Genomic DNA, 19,625 nt, shown 5'->3' on the forward strand with positions numbered 1-19,625 from the left:
TACAGGGTTTGGCCCTAAACAACTCCCTAGCAAATGACTAAGTACTTCTAAATAATTATGAACTAAAAGATGGACATTTGCTAATGAGAGCTTGAGTAACATGAGCAAAGCTTAAGGGATATTTATACCTGTTGAATATTTTAGTTAGACTGCTTTAAAGCTCCTTTTTTTAATTGCTCAAGAGTTTAGGGAAGACAGAAATGCATGACAACTTTTTATTTTTGTATCAAGTGCAACATTGCAAGGAACAGATAAAACTCAGTTTACTAGTCCCATAGTATACAGAACTGAAAAACGCATTCTGCCATGCTGCAGGCACTGTGCGTAAGAACCTGGTCAAAATTTCAGTGCAATTGTGACTGGAAGAGCAAAGCAGTGCTATTACTGTTACATGTATGTATCCCAGTGTCATTAATACATTTATGGTAAAGCAGAATGGCTACCACTCCAGTGTATGAACAATCCCATGAATTAGATTTTACATCTAAAACAGCAAGCAAAGGAATCAATGCTAATCACCTAATGAGGTGAGGTAACAAACCCAGTTTAAAGAATATGTTGAGCCAATTGATCAAAACAGAAGAAATTTTAAGCTGAAAATACCTGGCTTTATCTAGTATGGAGAATTGGAAATTGGGCAGTAATAGGTGGCCCAAGGATTCTGCTTCCTAGCTTTTGCTCAGTCTTCATCTGTAGCACTGCAGAGGCCTTCAGCCAAGAAGTTTTTCCTCAAGCTACTAGCAAGTGTAACTGACCACCATCTATACCTTTCTAGCTGTTAGTTCTGGAACAAGTCCTTGCATCACCACTGTTTGAGACAGGCACTTCTACTGAAGGTAGGTATCAAGTTTCTTCTTGATGTTGTCAAAGGAATCCACTCCCATATAGTCAGCTTGGCCCTGTTCCCACCGTTCCTTGCGTTCTTCTGAAGATTCAGTTGGTAATAGTGGTGATACTGATACGTGGGACACTGCCTCTGTAACTTCTGCCTAAAAGGAAAGGTAGAGTAAAAATATAGAAATACTTTGTGCAGCTAAAGCGCGCAACAAGCCATAGAATGGGACAACAAATTTGATGTTATCATGCGCAGTAGCAAGCATTGCCAATGGGTAGGGATTGTGCAGCTTTCCTAGCAAAATAACAAAGCAGAGTTACAGATGTTAGCAAGGGGAAAAAAAAAAGAAAATTTTCAGTTCTTCATACCTCTCTACAGAAGCCACAAGAGAAAGCCAGAGTATAGACCAAGCCCGATAGCTGCAAATAGTTTGTTAGAAAGATGCAAGATTACCAAGAGAAGCACATCTGAAGATGTCAATAACTTTGGTCTTAGAAAGGCTGAGAACTTAAACTGTTTCATGTACTAAGCTAAGACTAAGAAGTCCGCGGTCAGATGCAGGCTGCTAAACTCTGTGAATGACAACTACAGTCAGAAGCATTACTTTGGTTGTCCTAGGCAATGTGATTCACCATGCAAGATCTGTATGACCATATTTGCATGCTGAACTGGGGTTCTTCTCCTTGAGAACCTTATTAGCTGCAACACAGAGGACTTAGATCCTTCTCTGTATAAATTAAAGAAGTTACTACATCAAAGAAGTTACTACAGTGTAAGACCTGGTGCTACATTAACTATGTACACAGTTTGTTTTAGGCAAGCATACAGCCATGTCCAAGACCTGTCTAGCATGCTTCTCTTTTATAGTATTATTTATTCCAAGCTTAAAAGGACAAAACTAAAATACCCTGCATCCCACAAACTAAACCACACCCATGCTTTGAGATGGACAGAGGGAAGGGAAATTGATGCAATGGTAAATAACCTGTCATCCATACTTAGGTATGGATGCGCAAGATTATTAGAACACGTACCATATTTACCCCTGGATTAATTTCTTTAACAATTCCATGCTGTTCTAGTAATGGTAAAACATCAGCTATGTAGGTATCCCACCACATGTTGAGGAATTCTGGGTGAACTATTTTAGGGTCATCCATGTTGCCCTTTATGCTTTTTGTTCTGGAGTCATATGTATAGTTCCACGGCTTTGTGCTTCCCAGGAAATGCACTACCTTAGTATTTGCACCAAACCTGTTGGGAAGAAAAATTTTAGAAGTCAGTTTGTACATGTCTAGAAAACAAGTTTAGACAGTCAGACATAACTTTTTTTAACCTGTTATTTCTGTATTTGTCCAGAAAACAGAAATATGAATATTTAGGTGATTAAGTGCTAAATTATCAAACTGCCAATGCCTATTGGGACTGAAAGCATTGTGAAACAATGGAAAAAATGCAAGCTGAATTCTACATTGCACTAGTCAGAATACAGCCAAAACCTAGTGGTCTGGGCTATTTAAATACTTACAGACAACTCAAGTCTTTAGGGTCATGTCCATAGCTCAGGGGAGAGCAGTCTCAAGCAGCCGTTGCAATCGGAACTGGTTTTAAAAGTGAAAAAGATTCTACTCCAAAGTCAGCAAGCCAGAGAGTTAAGCATTACAAGTATTATGTAGAGAACAGTCAGTGTTAAGAGTTACCCTTTCAGTTTTTAGCCCTGTAGAAATGGATCATTGGATGGCTCTGCTGCAAGGAGACCATGTCCTTGAAAAACAGCAACTTTGTAGAACCAAGGCATTTCAGAACACTCCTGATCTTGGTGCGGCAGGGTTTTGCTTAGACAACCCTTACTTCCTAAATAACCTTAGGGCAACCATGCATGGCTTTGTTAGTGGGTTATTTTTGTTTCTTTTTGAAACCATTTAAACTACTTTCAATATGGACTTCTCCCTTTGTCCCAGCTGTGATCAGTATGTTCTTCTGTATTAAAAGTAAAGATGAGATGCACCTCTTCTCAAGTAAAGAACCAAGCAACATTCATGTCATTCTCCTACAGTTCCAGAGCTGGGTTTTAGCTTGATTCAGTTTTGTGAACAAGCAATACTAGTCTGTCTGCTAACAGTGACTATGTCACTTAGTTCAGTTTGTATCACATTAGGCTTTCTTGTCAACATCATATGACTGAAATGGAGAGTAACATCAAGTAGCTTGGCTTATGTTTTATTAAGCAGATGCTGGTCATTTTAACCAGGACTCGGGTGTTAAAGAGTTTTGTGTATGGAGACAATACGGGTGTGTTTCAAAAGCCATAGAATATTCAAACCAAGTATGCATTTGCATGGGGTTGTAGGTTTCATACTATTTTAAGGTCCTTGACTATATTTCAAGGTTCATGTTCAATGTTTTCAATACAACTGAACTTACTGCAGAATGAAGACTTGTGTGTGCATGAAAGGCCAAGTATTTGCTTTAACTGCATGAAAAAAGGGTCTTCAAGAGGTCAGTTACTGGGCTTTAACTTTAAACCCCAAAAGTCAAGATTTAGCATAAGGGGACTACCTTAGTTTTATTAGCTGTCAGTACTAAACCCGAGTTTTCTTTATCTTGGGCTGCTGCTGTTCTAAGGAAACATATTGTTCAAAAATCAAGAGAATAGACTGCATAAGAAGTATCACAACATTTGTTGCAAATAGAGAAGTATACTCTTGGTATCCTGTCTACTTACAGTCAGAACAACAGACGCCAAGCTTCTACAATGTTTTCAGCATCTGCTTTCTAGATACTTTCTGGACCTGCAATACTTTATTTGGGCATTTAAGCTCAACTGTTAGGAAGCTTTATGTCTACACTGGCCTCAGCAACTAATCTGTCTTTCCACATCTCCCAGAAAAGTCCTTCATCAATGTTTTGAAGTCAGAGAGCATTTGTCATGAATTGGCATTTTCCTTTGGAAAAAGGATTACTGAGACTGCTGTGAAATCTAGTCTCACTGTACAAAGCTGCAAAAAACTTAGCTATTACTGTCAGTAGGTTTAAATTTCACTATATTCTAACTGTTGATTATCAAGAGTGTAGCTGCTGATCTAACCAAGGGAACTTGTTCCACCTATTGAGCAGGGAGTGTTGCTTACAAGGGCTGCACTTCCAGCATTCTATTTTTGAAGGTCTGATGAACTCAGTTAAGCAACTGATTCAATCAGTTAAAGATAATTTTTTGTCAAGAACTCCCAGATCCAATTAGTGTTCTGTGGCAACTAAGTAATTTGTAAAATTAAGGTCACGTGACTGACAGCCAGCCATGGAAACATCTACTTTACAATAGATGTTAGTTTATCAAATGCTATCCAGCTACTTAGTCATTCTGAGGCTTGCATATATTTCTTTAAATAAGTGTTCCACTTTTAGCATGACAAGATTCCAAATAGTATTCTGATCACAAGACATAGTCTGATCTTGAGCCAGCAAGGCCTGCTAATGCCAGCTGCTGCTTTAGACACTAGTAACCTGATGTCATTCAGAGATCAGATTGTTTTTATGCACTTGGCACTTTCCCTTTTCCTTGCCTCCAACTTCTGTAGCTCATAATAGATAAAGAGTTTCTGTGTAACACTTCAGTTTCCCTTCTTTCCCCCCTCACCCCACCCCCTTTCTCCTGGATTGTTGTAACACTTTGAACAACCCTGCCTCTGACATACAATTTACTCACATGCCACAGTAACACTGCTAGCTAGCGAGGATACAGGCTTTGTCACAGAGGAAATATGCAATGATATGTGGTTGGTTGTATTCTTTGTTCCATCTTGCTGTTACTTAAGGAACTGACAGAGGTCTGGAAAGACTGTTAGGAGAGAATTCTAGCTTGATACAAATCTTTGTTCACCACACTTATTTGAATGGTATAGGTTGATCAGATGAAACTGTAACTACTGTTTGTTAAATACCCTAAGTAACTGGAATGAAGAAAGGGCAAGTTATCTTAAGTGGGAAGGATACCACTAGTGACATGCTGAAGGTCAGCTCAAGTTGATTAAAGAGCCTACTGCCATTGGTTGGAACTTGTCTAGACTGTATCCTGTACTGGAGGAGTGGTTTTTTCTTTTGCAAGTGACCTGTCAAATGTGCTTACTCAACTTCAGTGTTATTACCAGGGATGAGTGGTTTAAGCTGCAGATACAGCTGAATTTGATTTTCATCAATTCAATTTTTTTTTTTTTAAGAGAAGAAATTATGATATTTTGAGTGGCAGGAACAGTCTACTTCTAAAAAACCTGTGTAAGCTCACATCATGCCTGTTCATTCTGTTACAAGAAATTAGTTTATGTAAGCTCTGAAGGTCTTCTTGAAGTTTTCAACTTACGCTTTAAATGCTGGAAGGTAGGAATATACAGAAGTGCTGCTCAAATTATAAATAAACGGTAGATGTTTGCTCATGTCTGTTGTTGCCCAGCTGCTGAAGAAGGTGTTTAATAGCCCCTGATCTGCACCTAGAAGAGAAAGCATTAATAGGCTACGAGCATCAGACAGCTATTTGAAGATCTTTTTCAGTCACTTTACTAAGCAGGAGTTGGTAATGCAGTTATCATGTCCTGTCGAAGTCTGGCACAGAGCACTACTGTCCTATTTGTGAACAACCCTGTAAACCTTCTGCCCTTTGAATATTCCAAAAGCGCAGAGAATGAAATAGTATATATGGGGTTACTTTTGTTAAAGATAGGAAGCTGCTCACAAACTCTGCCATTTAGTTTCTTTTACAGCTTAAGTTCAATCTGTATAACACAGCAGTAACACCCCACAATAAAACAGTACAACTGAGCACTGCTCAGCTGTAGCTCAGAAGATCAAATGGCAGCAATAAGTTTTATTACTTATGCTTACAGATGCATGACCAACATCATCTCACTGACAGAGTTAGGGTATCAGTGGCCTGTTAGACCTGCAGTGCCAGATGCATCTACCTCCACACTGATCTGATAAGAAAAGCACATGTAGTCTTGTTGACAATTACAGGAAAGCTCCATCAAATTCCTTAACAGATAACAGGTGTTTCTAATTCTGTACTAAAAAGCTCCTGACTAACCACTAAATGAGGATAACAATCTGTGTTCAAAAGGGTCATGTCTTAGTTTGCAAGTAGAGGTTGTTACAAGGTTAAGTGAATCTGAAGTTGTTTGCTATCTCAGTAGTAGATTAGCTAAAAAATAAATATAGCCTTCAGGCCAGAGTAGACTAGTTTATAAGCAGCAACTGAGAAGTAAAAACCTATTTATCTACATCCATTCATTCTTTATCACAATGAATACAATTAGTCTTTAAATGGTAATAATCCCTCCTATCAAGGAGATTGAAGGGAGTCCTCTGACTTTCACTTGGTGTATTCTTTCACCTATCACTGCATGCACAAGTAGCATTACTAAGGGGTAGGTAAGTGGATAGCTTAGTTAGCAGACAATGTTTCATTTTAATCTTTCATTTTCTTAAGCACCCAGTCTCTGCTGACTCAGGAAAAGATTTTTATTGGCCTATGATTCGATTTAGGGCAGTATTAAGGTTTATACCATCAGTGCCATTTGAGCAGAATTTGCTTTTTGCAGCTGAAGTATCTAGACGCTGGGCATAAACTTAGATGTACGGACAGTACACTGACAAATATAAATTCTAGGTATCCTGTTACAGCTGTCAGCATACATGCAGATTGCAGAATGAGAAACAGCCAGAGACTCAGTCCAGCAATTTCAAATCTCTGACTTGCCTCTCAATCTGTAAAGGAAGGAAAGCACTTTTGAAAAACTGGTATCCATCATAAGAGAACCGAGGGGGCAGCAATCGTGTATTTAACTTACTCTACAGGACTTTTTCTTGCTCAGATTGGTTTATATCCTTGGCCTTTTTTTAGATTGCATGCATTTGTGCCAAAGCAGACAATGAAAGCAGTATCTAGCTGTCCTAATTCAGACTTCAACAGGAGTATTGTTATATAAACAGGATCTCACACGCAGGGTGAAAAATCAGGCAGTACTTAATATTAACTACATATTTACAGATATATATCAATGTACAATACAGCAAGACTATTTTGGATCCCAGGCTAAAGAGCAAGAGGATTGTCTAAGCAACAGCAACATTCTTAAGGTAGCAGGACTACCAGATTTCTTCTAAAACCCAACTTTTCTTTCCTATCCACAACTTTTAGATTGTATCTAGAGTAGTTGCATGACATATTCTTTGTTATCTACAAACGTGAAATTTAGACAGACAGAGTAGACGTCTACATACGTAGCCATCATTCTTCCATTTCTGGACAACAGTAATGGAGGCAGCAGTCTGCTGTTACATACAGGAAATATTCTAGAAGGCCTTCTATGCCCTAGTTACTCCTACTGCACACAAGGCACTTGCAGCTTGACTTCAACTAAACATAGTTTGGTAGGTTGTTAAGTTTGCATCCCTGTGTCCTATTAAAAGCAGTGACCCTTCATCGGTTTCTCTTACTAAGTTTCCTAGGCCCTTTTATTACTCTCTAGATCAATTGAATTTTCAATTCCCTTTCTCCCTACGAAGTTCCTGAGCTCAGCAGTAGCTTATACAGATGGTCTAGGTCTCCATGGCATCATTACTCAGACCAGTGCTACCATTTAATAAAAACTAAGATTTGGAAGCTGAAGTACAAATTACAGTTCTAGAAATTTGATAACAAAACAACTAGCCCACTGTTTTTGCTGTTAAGTGCTGCAACAATTGCTTTGCATTTAGGACAGAGGAAGTTTCACCATTGCGTGGCTTTAGCATTCATGTCAGAAAGCATATTGTAAAAAGAGGTCTATTCATTTGGGGGTTTTTTGATTGGTTGCTTTTGGGGGGGTTGGGGTTTTTTTTCGGGGGGGGGGTAGGACAGGGTGTTCGGTTGGTTTTGGGGGGTTTTGTTTGTTTTAATGCAACAATTCAGAACTATGCTACAGATTTTGCTATCTGGTGATCAGTTTGCACCTTTGACCTTTATTACATGGCAGTATTAATTTTCATTAGGTAGCATTGAGCATGCAACTGCTCAATGTTCTTTAGAAGAATCCCTACAGTAACAAGGATTATTCTGCAGACTAGAAGTGACATCTGAATATTTTGCTTTTCACAAAGTACTGAGAGGTAAGTCAACATTACCTGAGAGTTTCATTTTATGGTCTTATTTACATCGTTTTCTATATTTTTTTTCCAGTTAGACTTTGCTTTCTACCACAGTAGTTACATAATGAAATTAAGTGACAGGAGACAGTGAAGCTTTTAACTACAGCTGTCTCCAAGGGACATAAGCTTTTCCTGCAACAGTAACAGATTAAGTAGACTTACAGGGCAGCACAATTTGGTTTCTCAAGCTGAAACCTGGTACAGTGGCGGATCCCAAGTAACCTATGGTAGGAAGCAACCAAGGCTACTACATGCACTACTACATGCACCCCATAATGACAGGAAGCCATCACATAGCATACAAAGAGGTTTCTGTATCTTCAAATGTTTGATTTTCTGAAGCTGTGCTCAAGTTGACCAGTACTACTTTTTCTATAGCAGCTTGAGTTAGTATAGAACATCCAAGCCTTGAATGTTAGGGATGTCTGAAGCATAGTACTGGAGTTTCATTTCTCGTTATATGATTCTACACCTGTTAGTCTGGAGGCCAAACTCAGTTTTTATTTCATTAAGCCTGAAAAAAGTAATTTTACTACATACTGTAATGATAGCCTCTATTTCTGAGAAGGATAGAATTTTTGCATGGTTACATTGAGAATTCTATCATACAGAGTCCCCATGAGATGTATGTGGTTACTGAGGCATCCCGAATACTGTTAGACCATTTTGGTCTAACTTACACTGAAATACAAATTAATACATACCATCAAAGCTGCCTTTTTCTGTGGCAAACTGTAACAGCTGACTGTATGTTTCAATGGAAGGTCGGTAAACAAAAACTCCTGAATTAAAACAGTCGGGCCAGCCTGGATCTGGTGCGGCAGATAGCTCTTCTCTTTCAAAAAGCTCATCTATATTTGACAAAACCTAATTGTAAAGGAGTTTAAAAAAATGCTTTTAGGTTAGGAATTGTGGTATCATGTTTTTCATGGATTTTGGCAAATACACCAAGACACGAAAGGAAGTTCTTTTATCAGTGTTCATGTTACAGAAGACAATACTTGACATAAATAGTCCCCACAGACTTCATAACAGTTAATTTAGTTTAAAAGGCACACACATTCTTACTGTTACTAGTCCATCTATTATCCCTACTCTTAAAAAAAAAACACAGAAAAAAATCCAACAACTCTGATACTAGGACTTTGAGAAGTACCACGAGACACAGCCACTTACCATTGTGTCTGCATCCATGAAAACACATTTTGAAAACTGTGTCAGTTCCCAGCAGTGAAGCTTTGTTAGTGTGACGCCCAACTCAGGTCTTTTCATTAACGCCAAGTGTGCTGAATCCCCACTATCCAAGACATTTACCAATATGACTTCATCAAAGACTTTTTCCAGCACTCTCCTGGGGAAGAGTCAATTGGCAAGATTTAGTTCTAGTGTTACTCCAACAGCAGACCACACAACAGATTCCGTAAAGAGAAGTGGAATAACAGGAAACCTGGCAACATTTCTTGTTGAAAAGTAGTAAGAGTTGACTGCATATTTTGGAACACACAAGTACACCTGTCTGCCATAAAGTTTGTAATGTGCACATTTTGGGGAACAAAGAAGTCTTCTGGGTTTTTTTTTCTTCCACAAAGTTTTAGTTGGCATTGCTATCTAGTTCAGTAAGTCATACACTAAGTTGTTTTTTTTCATCCAGACTCTAATATCTAGCAACTTAAAAACCTACTCTGAGCAGACAATTAAGAAATGGGAAGCTGTTAGCCTAGCTTGAGCAGGACAGTAGTTGAATTTGAAGCAGCTTAGACCAATTTTATGCAATATTTACACTGTTCTGGATTTGTGACATTTGAGACATCTGCCTAGACCTAGTTACTAAAACTTTCTTTATCCCATGAAGTCTTTTCAACACTAACTTAGTTATGGCTGTGGGTACAAAATGTTTTGAACCAGTATCATATTCACTAAAGAGTGACAAACTTTCAGGCAGTGTAGTGAAATTTAGTGAAATTGGTAGATATCCAACCTTTGCTTTACCATCAATAGAGAATTACCATTAGTTCAAGAGATTAAGGTGTTTGTGCTGCTTAAAACAGGAAACATCAGTAAAGTCTTACTGTTCTTCAGCATATCTTGAATGCTTAGCAATTGCCAGTACAATTTAAGCCCCACAGAGCTTTTAAATGAATTTTGGAACTCTGCCTTGCAAGGCAGTCTTTATACTGACAGTTGGTGGGTCACTGCTTCTGAACTTCAGGCATATTTGTTAGTGGAGACAGGGTGAGAAATGCAAGTTCCAATTACACCATTAGGTACATAAGTATCACCGGTCTAAGGGCGCAGTACTAGGCGGCTTTCACTAGCACATAGGCACATTTAAGGTTCATCTTAGAAGAGCACGCTCACCTAGTAGGCTGAAATGGATGTTCCTATATGCAACATTTTAAAAGTGATACAACCGTTTAGCTGCCAGGAGACTCCAGGGAAAGTCACTGCATTTTTTAAATTGAGTCACCTCTCTATTGTGTCTATATACTGATAACTCTTTTCAGAATTACTTCCCATGTAGAGAATCTTGACTTATTATCTGTACTTCCCATAGTTATCAACTGTTTCACTGTTTGTTTTTTTTTACCCTCTTACATGTGGAAAGAATCCAGTCCACTCCATAGTGAGACTATTCTAAGGAGGCTGTAGGAAGCAGTTGCCTCTTCCTTTCATTTGATGTACTGTGCTGACCTTGTTAGATGCCTCTGTTCAGCTGCTGATTTGACAAACTTGGTGCTACCTCAGTTCTGCTCGCTTCTCCCATGATAAAACTTGAAGTGTCCACTAGATTTCAATAGAGCTTGTGTTATATTATGTCAATTGGGAATATTTCTGCAAAACAAACACACACTAATTTCCTGCCCCCACCTCCACATGCATACACATAGCACTAACAAATGTGTGGGCAATATTACATTGTCGGACAATTCTAAGCAGGACTACAGAAGAGCAAAGATCTAGCAGAAATATCAGTATCAAGTCATGCTTTAGAGCTCTAACTGCAGACTATTTAACTCATCGTAGGGAAGAAAAAAAAAAACACACCAAAACATAAACAGTTCCATGTTTGAAGAACTTACAGAACTCCAGATAAGTTGAGTTCTGCTGAAATTAGCTGTTCAGCTTCCAGAGCTTTGAAAGGTTACTATTAAGAAAGTTAACTTCCATTTTTCAACCTGCACATCAGCAAGAACTGTTGCAGTCTGAAGCATGTAAGTGACCTTACCTCATAAGATCTGAGACCTGAGGAGTTATGAGTGCAGTCAGCTTCCTTGTTGTTCTATACTGTTGCAAGGATGAACCAAGTACCAGCGCTCCTTTCACATAGGAGTCATTTGTGGCTAGAGTCACAAAAGACTGGTCTGAAAGAAATGAATGTGGTCAAGTTAGCACAATCCACTACTTTATTCTGAGACAGATACATTAGAAACCTAGTATTGTTAGGTAATCTTGCTGTGAGACCTCTAAGATGTGTCCTTTAATTCTGTGTACAGGGCCTTCCTACGTGACTCAATGAAGTAGATTGTTTGCATAGCTACATTTGCTATTGGCGACTTGACACATGGCAAAATGCAGTAAAATGACCCACAAAATCAAGACTGTTTTAAGAGAGCACCAGTTCAAATTTGCCCACAGGTTAAATAAGTCATGCCAAAAGTAGAGACAATCCAAAATTCGAAAGAGCTCTACTTGGGCCACTAATATGCTATTATACAAAAAGTGTTTGGAGTCTGTGGGCTTGCTTTTGGCCTAAAGTTAGTGGATGTAGAGTTTCTCTAGGTTCAGCTCTCAACCCTGAAGCTAAAGCAGGATAAAACTGGCAATTCATTTTCAAATGAAAGTAAGCATTGAATTATATCTTAGACAACAGTTTTAAGTTTTGCTAGCTCAGGATTTTGCAGATGAGTTGTTCTGCAACCCATGGTAGCAGCTCTGTCACAAGAATGCAAAATTTACATGGGAAGTAACTAGTAATGCAAAATGCAATTTAGAACTTGCAGGAATAATTTTTACTCTTTGAGAAAAAAGAGGTACTATAATCTCCTGCTCCAGCTGTATCTTAAATATAGATTAAGACAGATTGTTTTACCCTATAGTACTTATTGAAACCATATTATACAAGCTTTGCCTTCTTTCATGTTGTTTTAAACTGCCAGAGGGGGACTCATAAAAGCAAACAAGTAACTTATAAAAGCTATTCAGTTCACTGTTAGCTATTTTAATGTAGACCTCCTTTCAAAGTTATATCACTTTACAAAGCATGGTCTTTCCCACCAATCCATTTTCACTCTATCAACAAAACAGTTTCTTCATAAGAACTTCAAGAGTCAAATTTATTTTAGCAACTTTGATTTCTTTTCATTACAAAAGGTGTTAACTAGGTTAGATCAGAGTGAGAGTTCTGGGCTCTTAAAGGCTCACTGTCAAGCCTAGTAGCAAGATTAAAATACTGACTCCTTTCAGAAAAATTGTTGTTTGGCACAACGCCTAAACTCACAAAGCAGTCATCATCAATATCTTTTTAACTTAATACTCCCTTAACAGTTGACAACAGACAATCACGTACCATAATTGCCTATAAGCTCTGCAAACCTGGTCTGCAAGATCTATAGACCAGCTACAAAACCTTCTATTTTGCTTAGCAGCAAAACCAACTAGTCCCAAGGGATTTAGATTATAGTGGTCAATTACAAAGATAAAAAAAGCTTCTATAATGCCAGGAATAAAGATATTTTGTTTCAATTCACTTTTAGCTGCCTATTTGTACTAGTTCATATGCAGCAAATCTGCAGAACAACTTGATGTTTCTTTAAAGGGCAAGAGTGTAATATTTTAAGTTGTATAAACAGCCTCCTAATGGGACAGGGTTTTTCACTAGGTAATTGGCATGTTACCATTCAATACGTGGAAGTCTGACACTATGCTCTCAACAGCTCACTAAAAATCCAGTGTAGACAAAGTGGGATTGTGCCCAATATTCATCTGAATGTTGTTTGGGTTTTTTCCCCCTAGCAGTGTAGCACTAACTCTTAAAGTGACCTTGCCACTGAAAGACAGATCTTTTCTTCATTGACCTGTTAGCAGGTACACTTGTACTCCGTCTCGTCTTCTTGAAACTGAATATTCACACACACACACTAAGGTCTTTAAGGAAATAAAGTCAATTTAATGATGCAGCCCCCTACTGTGTCCCAGCTCTAGGAGGAAACTTTACAACTGCTTGACAGGAGGTTAATATTGCCAACCTGGAGACCATCTACGTCAGCATAACTTTCCAAAGTTTCGAATAGACTATGTTTTATTCTATATCTAAAGTTTCTATTGTATCTACTCTATATCATCCTGTGTTCAATATCATCTACATATCATACCTAAGTGTTCTATTCCATACAATTTCTAAGTACATGAGCTCATGCGACAATTTGGGCAAGACCAGTTGCTGCTTACTATGGAAGTTATAGCTGCAAAAGACTATTCCATTCTACCAAAACATCAAGTATTTCAGCTGTGTGGGTCTCCCTTCTCATCCTTTTTCCCTTCTCTGTAAACACTTTCTTCACAGAATCTTGTGTTTACACAGCAGCCACTGCTAGGCCTGAAACACAATGAACTCTTGGTGAGAGTACATTCTCAAAACCACATAGAATGAGAGGCAGTTGCCCAGCTTCCTAATTGACTTACCCAGACAAAACCATGCTACTTCAGAGAACTCTTTGGCTGCCCAGTTCATAGTCTATAATATCTCTTTGCAAGAGTTTTTGTGCTAGCCCTTACACACCCACTAGCATCCTGGAAGTCTGAGCTAGAAGCAATCTTTCATTTCATGGCATGCAGAGGTTACTGGAGTGCTTGCCCCAGATCATTTAAAAACTCTCCTGGAAGGTTTGTCCTAGGCATAGCCAGAGTTCACAGGTGCTTGCCTTTTCTCCTATTCTCTGAGTTAGGTGCTAGTATATCTCATTTGTTTTTTGAGTACAGGATTCCTAGAGAGATAGGAGCATCTTATCAAGACATGCATCGGAGGGCACACTTCCTGCAGGCTTCCAGACCTGAAAATGAAACCGACTTTGCTGACAACTTTAGGTGAAAATCGGGGAAAAAAAGAAACCCCCCCCCAAAAAACCCAAACAAAGCAAACAAACAAAAACCCCCAAACAACAACAAAAACAAAAAATACCGGAAGAAAGAAGTAACACGTACACGGAGAGCCGTAAGGACCTACTCACTGCAAAGTATCAAAAGCACATAGATCACAAGCTCTCTCGGCGTTTTAGGAGAGGGCTGGATTTTCACCGCTGTACCCCTACAGTGGCCTCTCCGGCCCATCCTGCTCCCCGCCACGCGGGCGACATCCCTCCCGTTAGGGGACGGAGCGTGGGGCAGAGCATGGAGCGAGGGGCGGAAAGAGCCGGCACCGTCCGCTCCTCTCAAACCGCACAGCGCTGCCCGGGGGGCCGGCTCCGCACCCCCCGCGGGCAGCCCCTGCCCCCACCAGGCGAAGCCAGCCAGCTCGCCGCCAGCACGGCTGCCTAAAAATAGGCGCGGCCCCCGGCGATCCCGCCGCGCCGATCCCGCGGCCGCGTGGCGGCTCCGCGAGCGCGGCCCGCGGCCCTCGCGAAGAGCGGCGCGAGCCGGGCGGGCGGGCGCGCACTGACCTGCCATGGTTCCCGAGCGCAGGTCGGTGCGGGAGACGCAGCGGCCGCGGTCGGGGCCGCGCTGAGGCCGCCTCTTATATAGGGGCGGGGCCAGCAGCGGCGCGTCTGTGGCGGCCGGAGGACGCCCCGCCCCGAGGAATCCCCGCGGCGCCGCGGGCGGAGCCCCCGCCATGGCCTCCCGCGGCGGCCGCACGTCACCCCCCTCCTTCCGGGGCCGACGCCGCGTCCTCTCCGGGAGGCCTCAGACCCCCCCGCGCGCCCACGCCCGTGCCTCTCGGGGAAAGCGGAGCCGAAAAATGCTGAAAATACTCCGCCGCGCGAATAGAGGCGACCACCGTGTCAGGGTGCTGTGGCTCAGGCCGGGAGCGGCGGTGGTACACAGGAGGAGCGTTGCTTCTGTGGCCGCTAAGCCCTGGGCCAAGAAGGACTAAAACTGCTGGGGAGAGCCTGGTCCCGTCCCCTTGGCACTGCAGGTGTTAGTACAGGTGGATGGGATCCGCCGAGCTGCCTCTTCTTCAAGGCTGAACGGTTTCAGCTCTCTCAGCCTTTCCTCCTAGGAGAGATGGTTTCTTGTCTCTTCATCATCCTTGTGGCACTTTGTTGACCTCTGTCCAGTGTGTTCATGTCTTCCGAACCGGGGAGCCCAGCACTCAGCACAGCCCTGCAGGTGTGGCCTCAGCAGTGCTGAGCAGAGGGCAGGGATCCCCTCCATCTGCCTCGTGCAATCCGGGTTACCACTCACCTTTTCAGGAAGGGCACATTTAGGCTCGTGTTTAATTTCGTGTCCCCCAGGATGCCCAGATCCTTTCCTGTGGTCTGTTACCTTCCTCAAGACAATGAAATATGACTGCTTTTTGATCACAATAAATGGAGGGAAGTCAGTTAGTAAGGGGATTTCTTTCTGACTCGAAATGGCAAATAAGCCATGAACGGATTAAAAAGAAAAAAAAAATCTCAAATGCAAACTCATGAACAAAGAGCCCTCCAACTCCTAATTTCCCCAGTATGGGAGATCATATTTGAGCTGAGAAAATTTTTGTAGACCTGTTTTGAAATCAAATTATGTACTTCTAAAAATATGAACCAAAATCAAGGAAGTGTTCCTTGACCAACCACAAAATAACAACCCCAAACCAAAATATGCCTTTAGAGCATACCATTAATTTGTAATTCATGCATTGTATGCATAAAAGCATGTGAATCAGAATTTTAGGCAATGCTAGTAATGTTGTACATGTACAGGGATTACTAATATTTTATTTTTTTTATGCAACCCTGTTTTCAGGTATCTTTGGCTTTGACAAACTTTCCCTATGATGGTACTAGGCATGGTTTGTGTCTGTCTCAGATGAAAGTTTTGAGAAGTTTTTAGCCAGCACATTTCAGCTGTGTCTAGCTTGTTGCTTTGCCAAGTTTTGAGAGAAAACAATAGAATAGCCACTGTTGGTGACTGCCCTCCCCCCTTCCCTTGCTTCCTTTGTGCTATGTTAGAGTGGAGCAAAATAGCATAATTCCTTCTGGTTTCCACATTAAACAATCAGAAAAAAATCCCTAGGATTGCCAGTGTTCAGCTTGATAGTGTGACAGAGAAGTGCAGCATCCACCCCTATGCTAACACTTGTTTGCACATGCACTTTTGCGATTTTTCTAATGTTCATGGTTGAACAAGCTGTAAATTTTATGGTTCCCTTGTGCGACTCAATTGCATGTACATCTGTGCCTTTGTACTGACTGTTTTTACTTTCTCCATAACCTATAGGGAAAAATCACAAGAAGAACCTGGGAAACAGGTCTCCCATTGGCTTCCAGTACAAATGGAAGAAAAGATCATGTGACATGAGTATAGAAGGAAGAAAAGAGAAGAATGCTCAGGAAAACCTCTCGTGAGGTTACGGCTAGGATAGGCTGAACAAAAAAACCAGCTAGGCCTCAGCTTCTATGGAAGGGAATAAATTTAAGAGTAGGTAAAAGATAGGTAAGATATGAGGATGGGAACTAACCAGGGAAACTGTTACTTGTCAGCACACAATAAGACTTGATAAAAAAATAATGAGGAGGGAGAAGGAATAGATTTTGCTGGATTAAGAGACAGCATTCAGAAAGAATGGACAAAGTGCTGCTTAGCAGCTCATTGGGTGAATACTGGCATGCTGAACAAGGTGCTGGCATGCTGAACAAGGTGCAAGTCTTATGGAAAATTATCCGGTTATCGTGCAATTAAAAAATTCGATCACCATGCATATCACAGAAGTCCAGTTACCATTATACATTATAGAATATCCTATTTTTAATGACTTATAGTGCTATTTTAATAGGAACTTGTTTATAATATAATTTTTAAAGCATTTCGAAACACCAAGTACTAAGAAGTAGCTTTGAAATATAGTTAGGATTTACATAGCAGTAACAGAAACTGCTATCCCTGTAACAGGACTGTTTAGTGTAAACTTCTAAAGTACATGATTAGCCACTTAAATTGATTACAATTATAATTTTGCAAATGTGCACAGTGAGTCCAACCATTAAGTTAATAAAATATTGTAGAGAAGGTTTCAGAATTAAACATTATTTCTGCCTCTGCAAAATCCAGGGGAAAAAAATTTTAAAAGCAACCCCAAAGAGTCAATATGATATATCCAGTCCAAGTTTGAAGTAGTAGAATTCAGTTTTTACAACATCAAAATGGTAATCTGTCCGATTAGGAAAGAGGTCTCAATGGTGTGAAGTGTATAGATAGGTGAAAAGAATGTAGCCCAATTCAAGACTATATTGAGAGATTTCATTTCATTTTCGTCCAGCCATCTCTGTCTTGTCCTGAAGTTGTCACAAACTTCCCTGATGACAAAAACTGTACTGGGTCATCCCCTCCTCTTTTTGAAGCCCTTCTCATTTTGACCTTACTGTGAAGTTAGACTGAACAGTTATTGGGTACTTAGAGTAGTCTGCATAGAATTTTAAAATGTGTCACAATTTTTCCCCAGTGCTAGGATTTCAATGTAATGTAGCTTACTCCAATAGGACTGAAAAGGCTTTCATGTTTCTATTTGAATAATCAAAATATTATGTTGTCACTATAACTTATTTCAGCTTTTCACATTCTGCTTTCCTAACAGATATCCTCTTTGCCCATCCCAAAGCCAATTATAGTTCTGACCTTATTTTCTTAAACAAAAAAAAAAAAATCCACCTGCTAGATAAGTGTGGTAGTCTTCTAAAAAGCTAGGCTCTGTAATTTGCTTGGTTCACGTTATTTAAGCATTTCAGTGAACAGATGTTTAGTGGATTGAGGAATTCTTATAATTTCTTCTACTTGCACAATAAAATAAACATTCCCATAAGCAGGGAAGTGAGTAGATCTCAGTTTCTCTTGTATTGTCTTTTGGGTGGATTCTCAGTGATCTGCAATGCAAGCAAGCTACAGTAGAAGCTGCTCTCCTGGTTGCATGATTTACTTGGCATCTATTAAGAAGAAAATTAGTGCATTAGAGAAATAGTTACTTCTCTCACCAGTCTTTACAAGACTGTTAAAACGTTCTAATGCTGAGACCTCCTGCTGCTTTCCTATACTTAATGAAAAGGTTAAAGTATCACTGAGGAGCACAGAACCACATACAACTGATTTATAAGCCTCCTGTCCTTTGGCAAATAGGCTAAACAGGGCAGATGTATGTGTGTTTTTCTCCTAACTTGCCCTCTGCTTCATCTTTGCCTTTTCTCCTTTTCTAGTGATTCTTTTGGGATGGGAGGCTACAAGACCTACTGATCATGACATGTGGCTGAGAGCAGAAAGCACGGGTTTATTACCAGTTCCACTCGTCATTTGCCATGGTGATAAATTCAGGCAAGACAGCTATGTATTTCTCTTGTTTTGCTCTCTTTACCACTTGACTTGAAACAGTAAAACACTCTCTTGCACTATATTTGTACAGAGGAGTTGCAATAATGTATCTGAATTCTAGCTGTATTCTACCTCAGTTGGTAACAATAACTCTTATAATTGCTTACCTCCGCAGACCAGAGTTTTAAACTCTCTCAAAATAGAAAAATTCTAGTAGGTCACCTGAACATGCATGTTCTTCCTTACACAGGAAGTGCTAAAACTTATAAAAGTTTAAAAACTAGCGGATGATAGAATTCCTAGAGATGTAAAGTTCTCAAGAAATTTTAGCAGGGATTTGAGAGGAAGCAGTGGCAATACTTCTACCAAGTTACTCTGACTTATGGCAATGCTTCTGTTCCATGCTAGATTTTTGTTGAATTTCAAGCTAGTACTTCCTCCAGGCTAGACCAAGCAATTAACTCTAGGGTTCTTGACCTAAGAATGCCAGTGTGCTCAAGGGTTAGGTAGTAAGGTCTTCTTTAAATAGAGTTTTATCTTAGGATGTGCAGGTTTGCATTAGAAAAAGGCCATTAGACTAGGATATAAGATGATGATCAGAAGTCCTTGTTGTCAAACCCATCATAGCACGATATGGTCCGTAGGCATGAAATCCCATCTCTCTGCTAAATCCGATGACAGAGGTGCTGAAGGACAGAGGTTTTGTTAAAGTACTAAAAAATACTTAGGCTGGGCATAAAAAATGTATTTGGTGAACTGTTAAAGGAGTGCTGAGTCATACTTATGAGTGCCTCAATCCCATTAATTGTGTGCTGTAGTGCTGTAAAGTTCACCTAAGAGATAAAGAATTGTTTTTCTGTTGAAATTCTGTAGAAAACAACTTCTTGCCCTGTCATGTTGGCTGTGCTGGGTATGTTTGCTATCTTAGGTGCATCATTCCAAGAAAATGTCTACATGTTAAAAGGTTAATCCTTAATTTTACACTCTTTCATAGTTACAATAGCTGTCAAATATAGCTGCCTTGCAGTATATGAAATGGGTTTCTTAAAAATATTTTGGGACTATGTTAGGAAGCTGGACATAAGTAGTTTGACAATGCCTTCTGTTATTAATTGAT

The 19,625-nt window shown here is 40.1% G+C and overlaps 1 protein-coding gene across 4 annotated transcripts; it reads right to left on the reverse strand.

Moving 5' to 3' along the window:
- Positions 1–201: 201 nt before the first annotated feature.
- Positions 202–14,763, reverse strand: GYG1 (glycogenin 1). Of its 4 annotated transcripts, none has more exons than XM_063167526.1 (8): positions 14,671–14,763; positions 11,241–11,376; positions 9,191–9,365; positions 8,719–8,881; positions 5,193–5,319; positions 1,870–2,089; positions 1,204–1,254; positions 202–989 (listed from the first exon to the last, which is right to left on the reverse strand). In XM_063167526.1, exons 1-8 carry the CDS (start codon positions 14,675–14,677, stop codon positions 828–830), a joined length of 1,041 nt encoding a protein of 346 aa, XP_063023596.1. In that variant the 5' UTR covers positions 14,678–14,763; the 3' UTR covers positions 202–827. The 4 variants fall into 4 exon arrangements, with proteins under 4 accessions (XP_063023596.1, XP_063023594.1, XP_063023597.1 ...); XM_063167524.1 differs by lacking the exon at positions 14,671–14,763 and adding an exon at positions 14,242–14,439; XM_063167527.1 differs by lacking the exon at positions 14,671–14,763 and adding an exon at positions 14,216–14,352.
- Positions 14,764–19,625: the final 4,862 nt, after the last annotated feature.

Source organism: Melospiza melodia, chromosome 12 (genome assembly GCF_035770615.1).
Source record: "Melospiza melodia melodia isolate bMelMel2 chromosome 12, bMelMel2.pri, whole genome shotgun sequence".
Taxonomy (NCBI): domain Eukaryota; kingdom Metazoa; phylum Chordata; class Aves; order Passeriformes; family Passerellidae; genus Melospiza; species Melospiza melodia.

Coding starts and splice junctions, on each gene's coding strand:
- GYG1 (XM_063167524.1), bottom strand. CDS start 14,341: ATGGGCCGGAGAGGCCACTGTAGGGGTACAGCGGTGAAAATCCAGCCC. Junction 5,320..8,718: donor AGAAAAAGGCAGCTTTGATG/GTATGTATTAAT, acceptor TTTCTCTTCTAG/GTGCAGATCAGGGGCTATTA. Junction 1,255..1,869: donor TTAATCCAGGGGTAAATATG/GTACGTGTTCTA, acceptor AACTATTTGCAG/CTATCGGGCTTGGTCTATAC.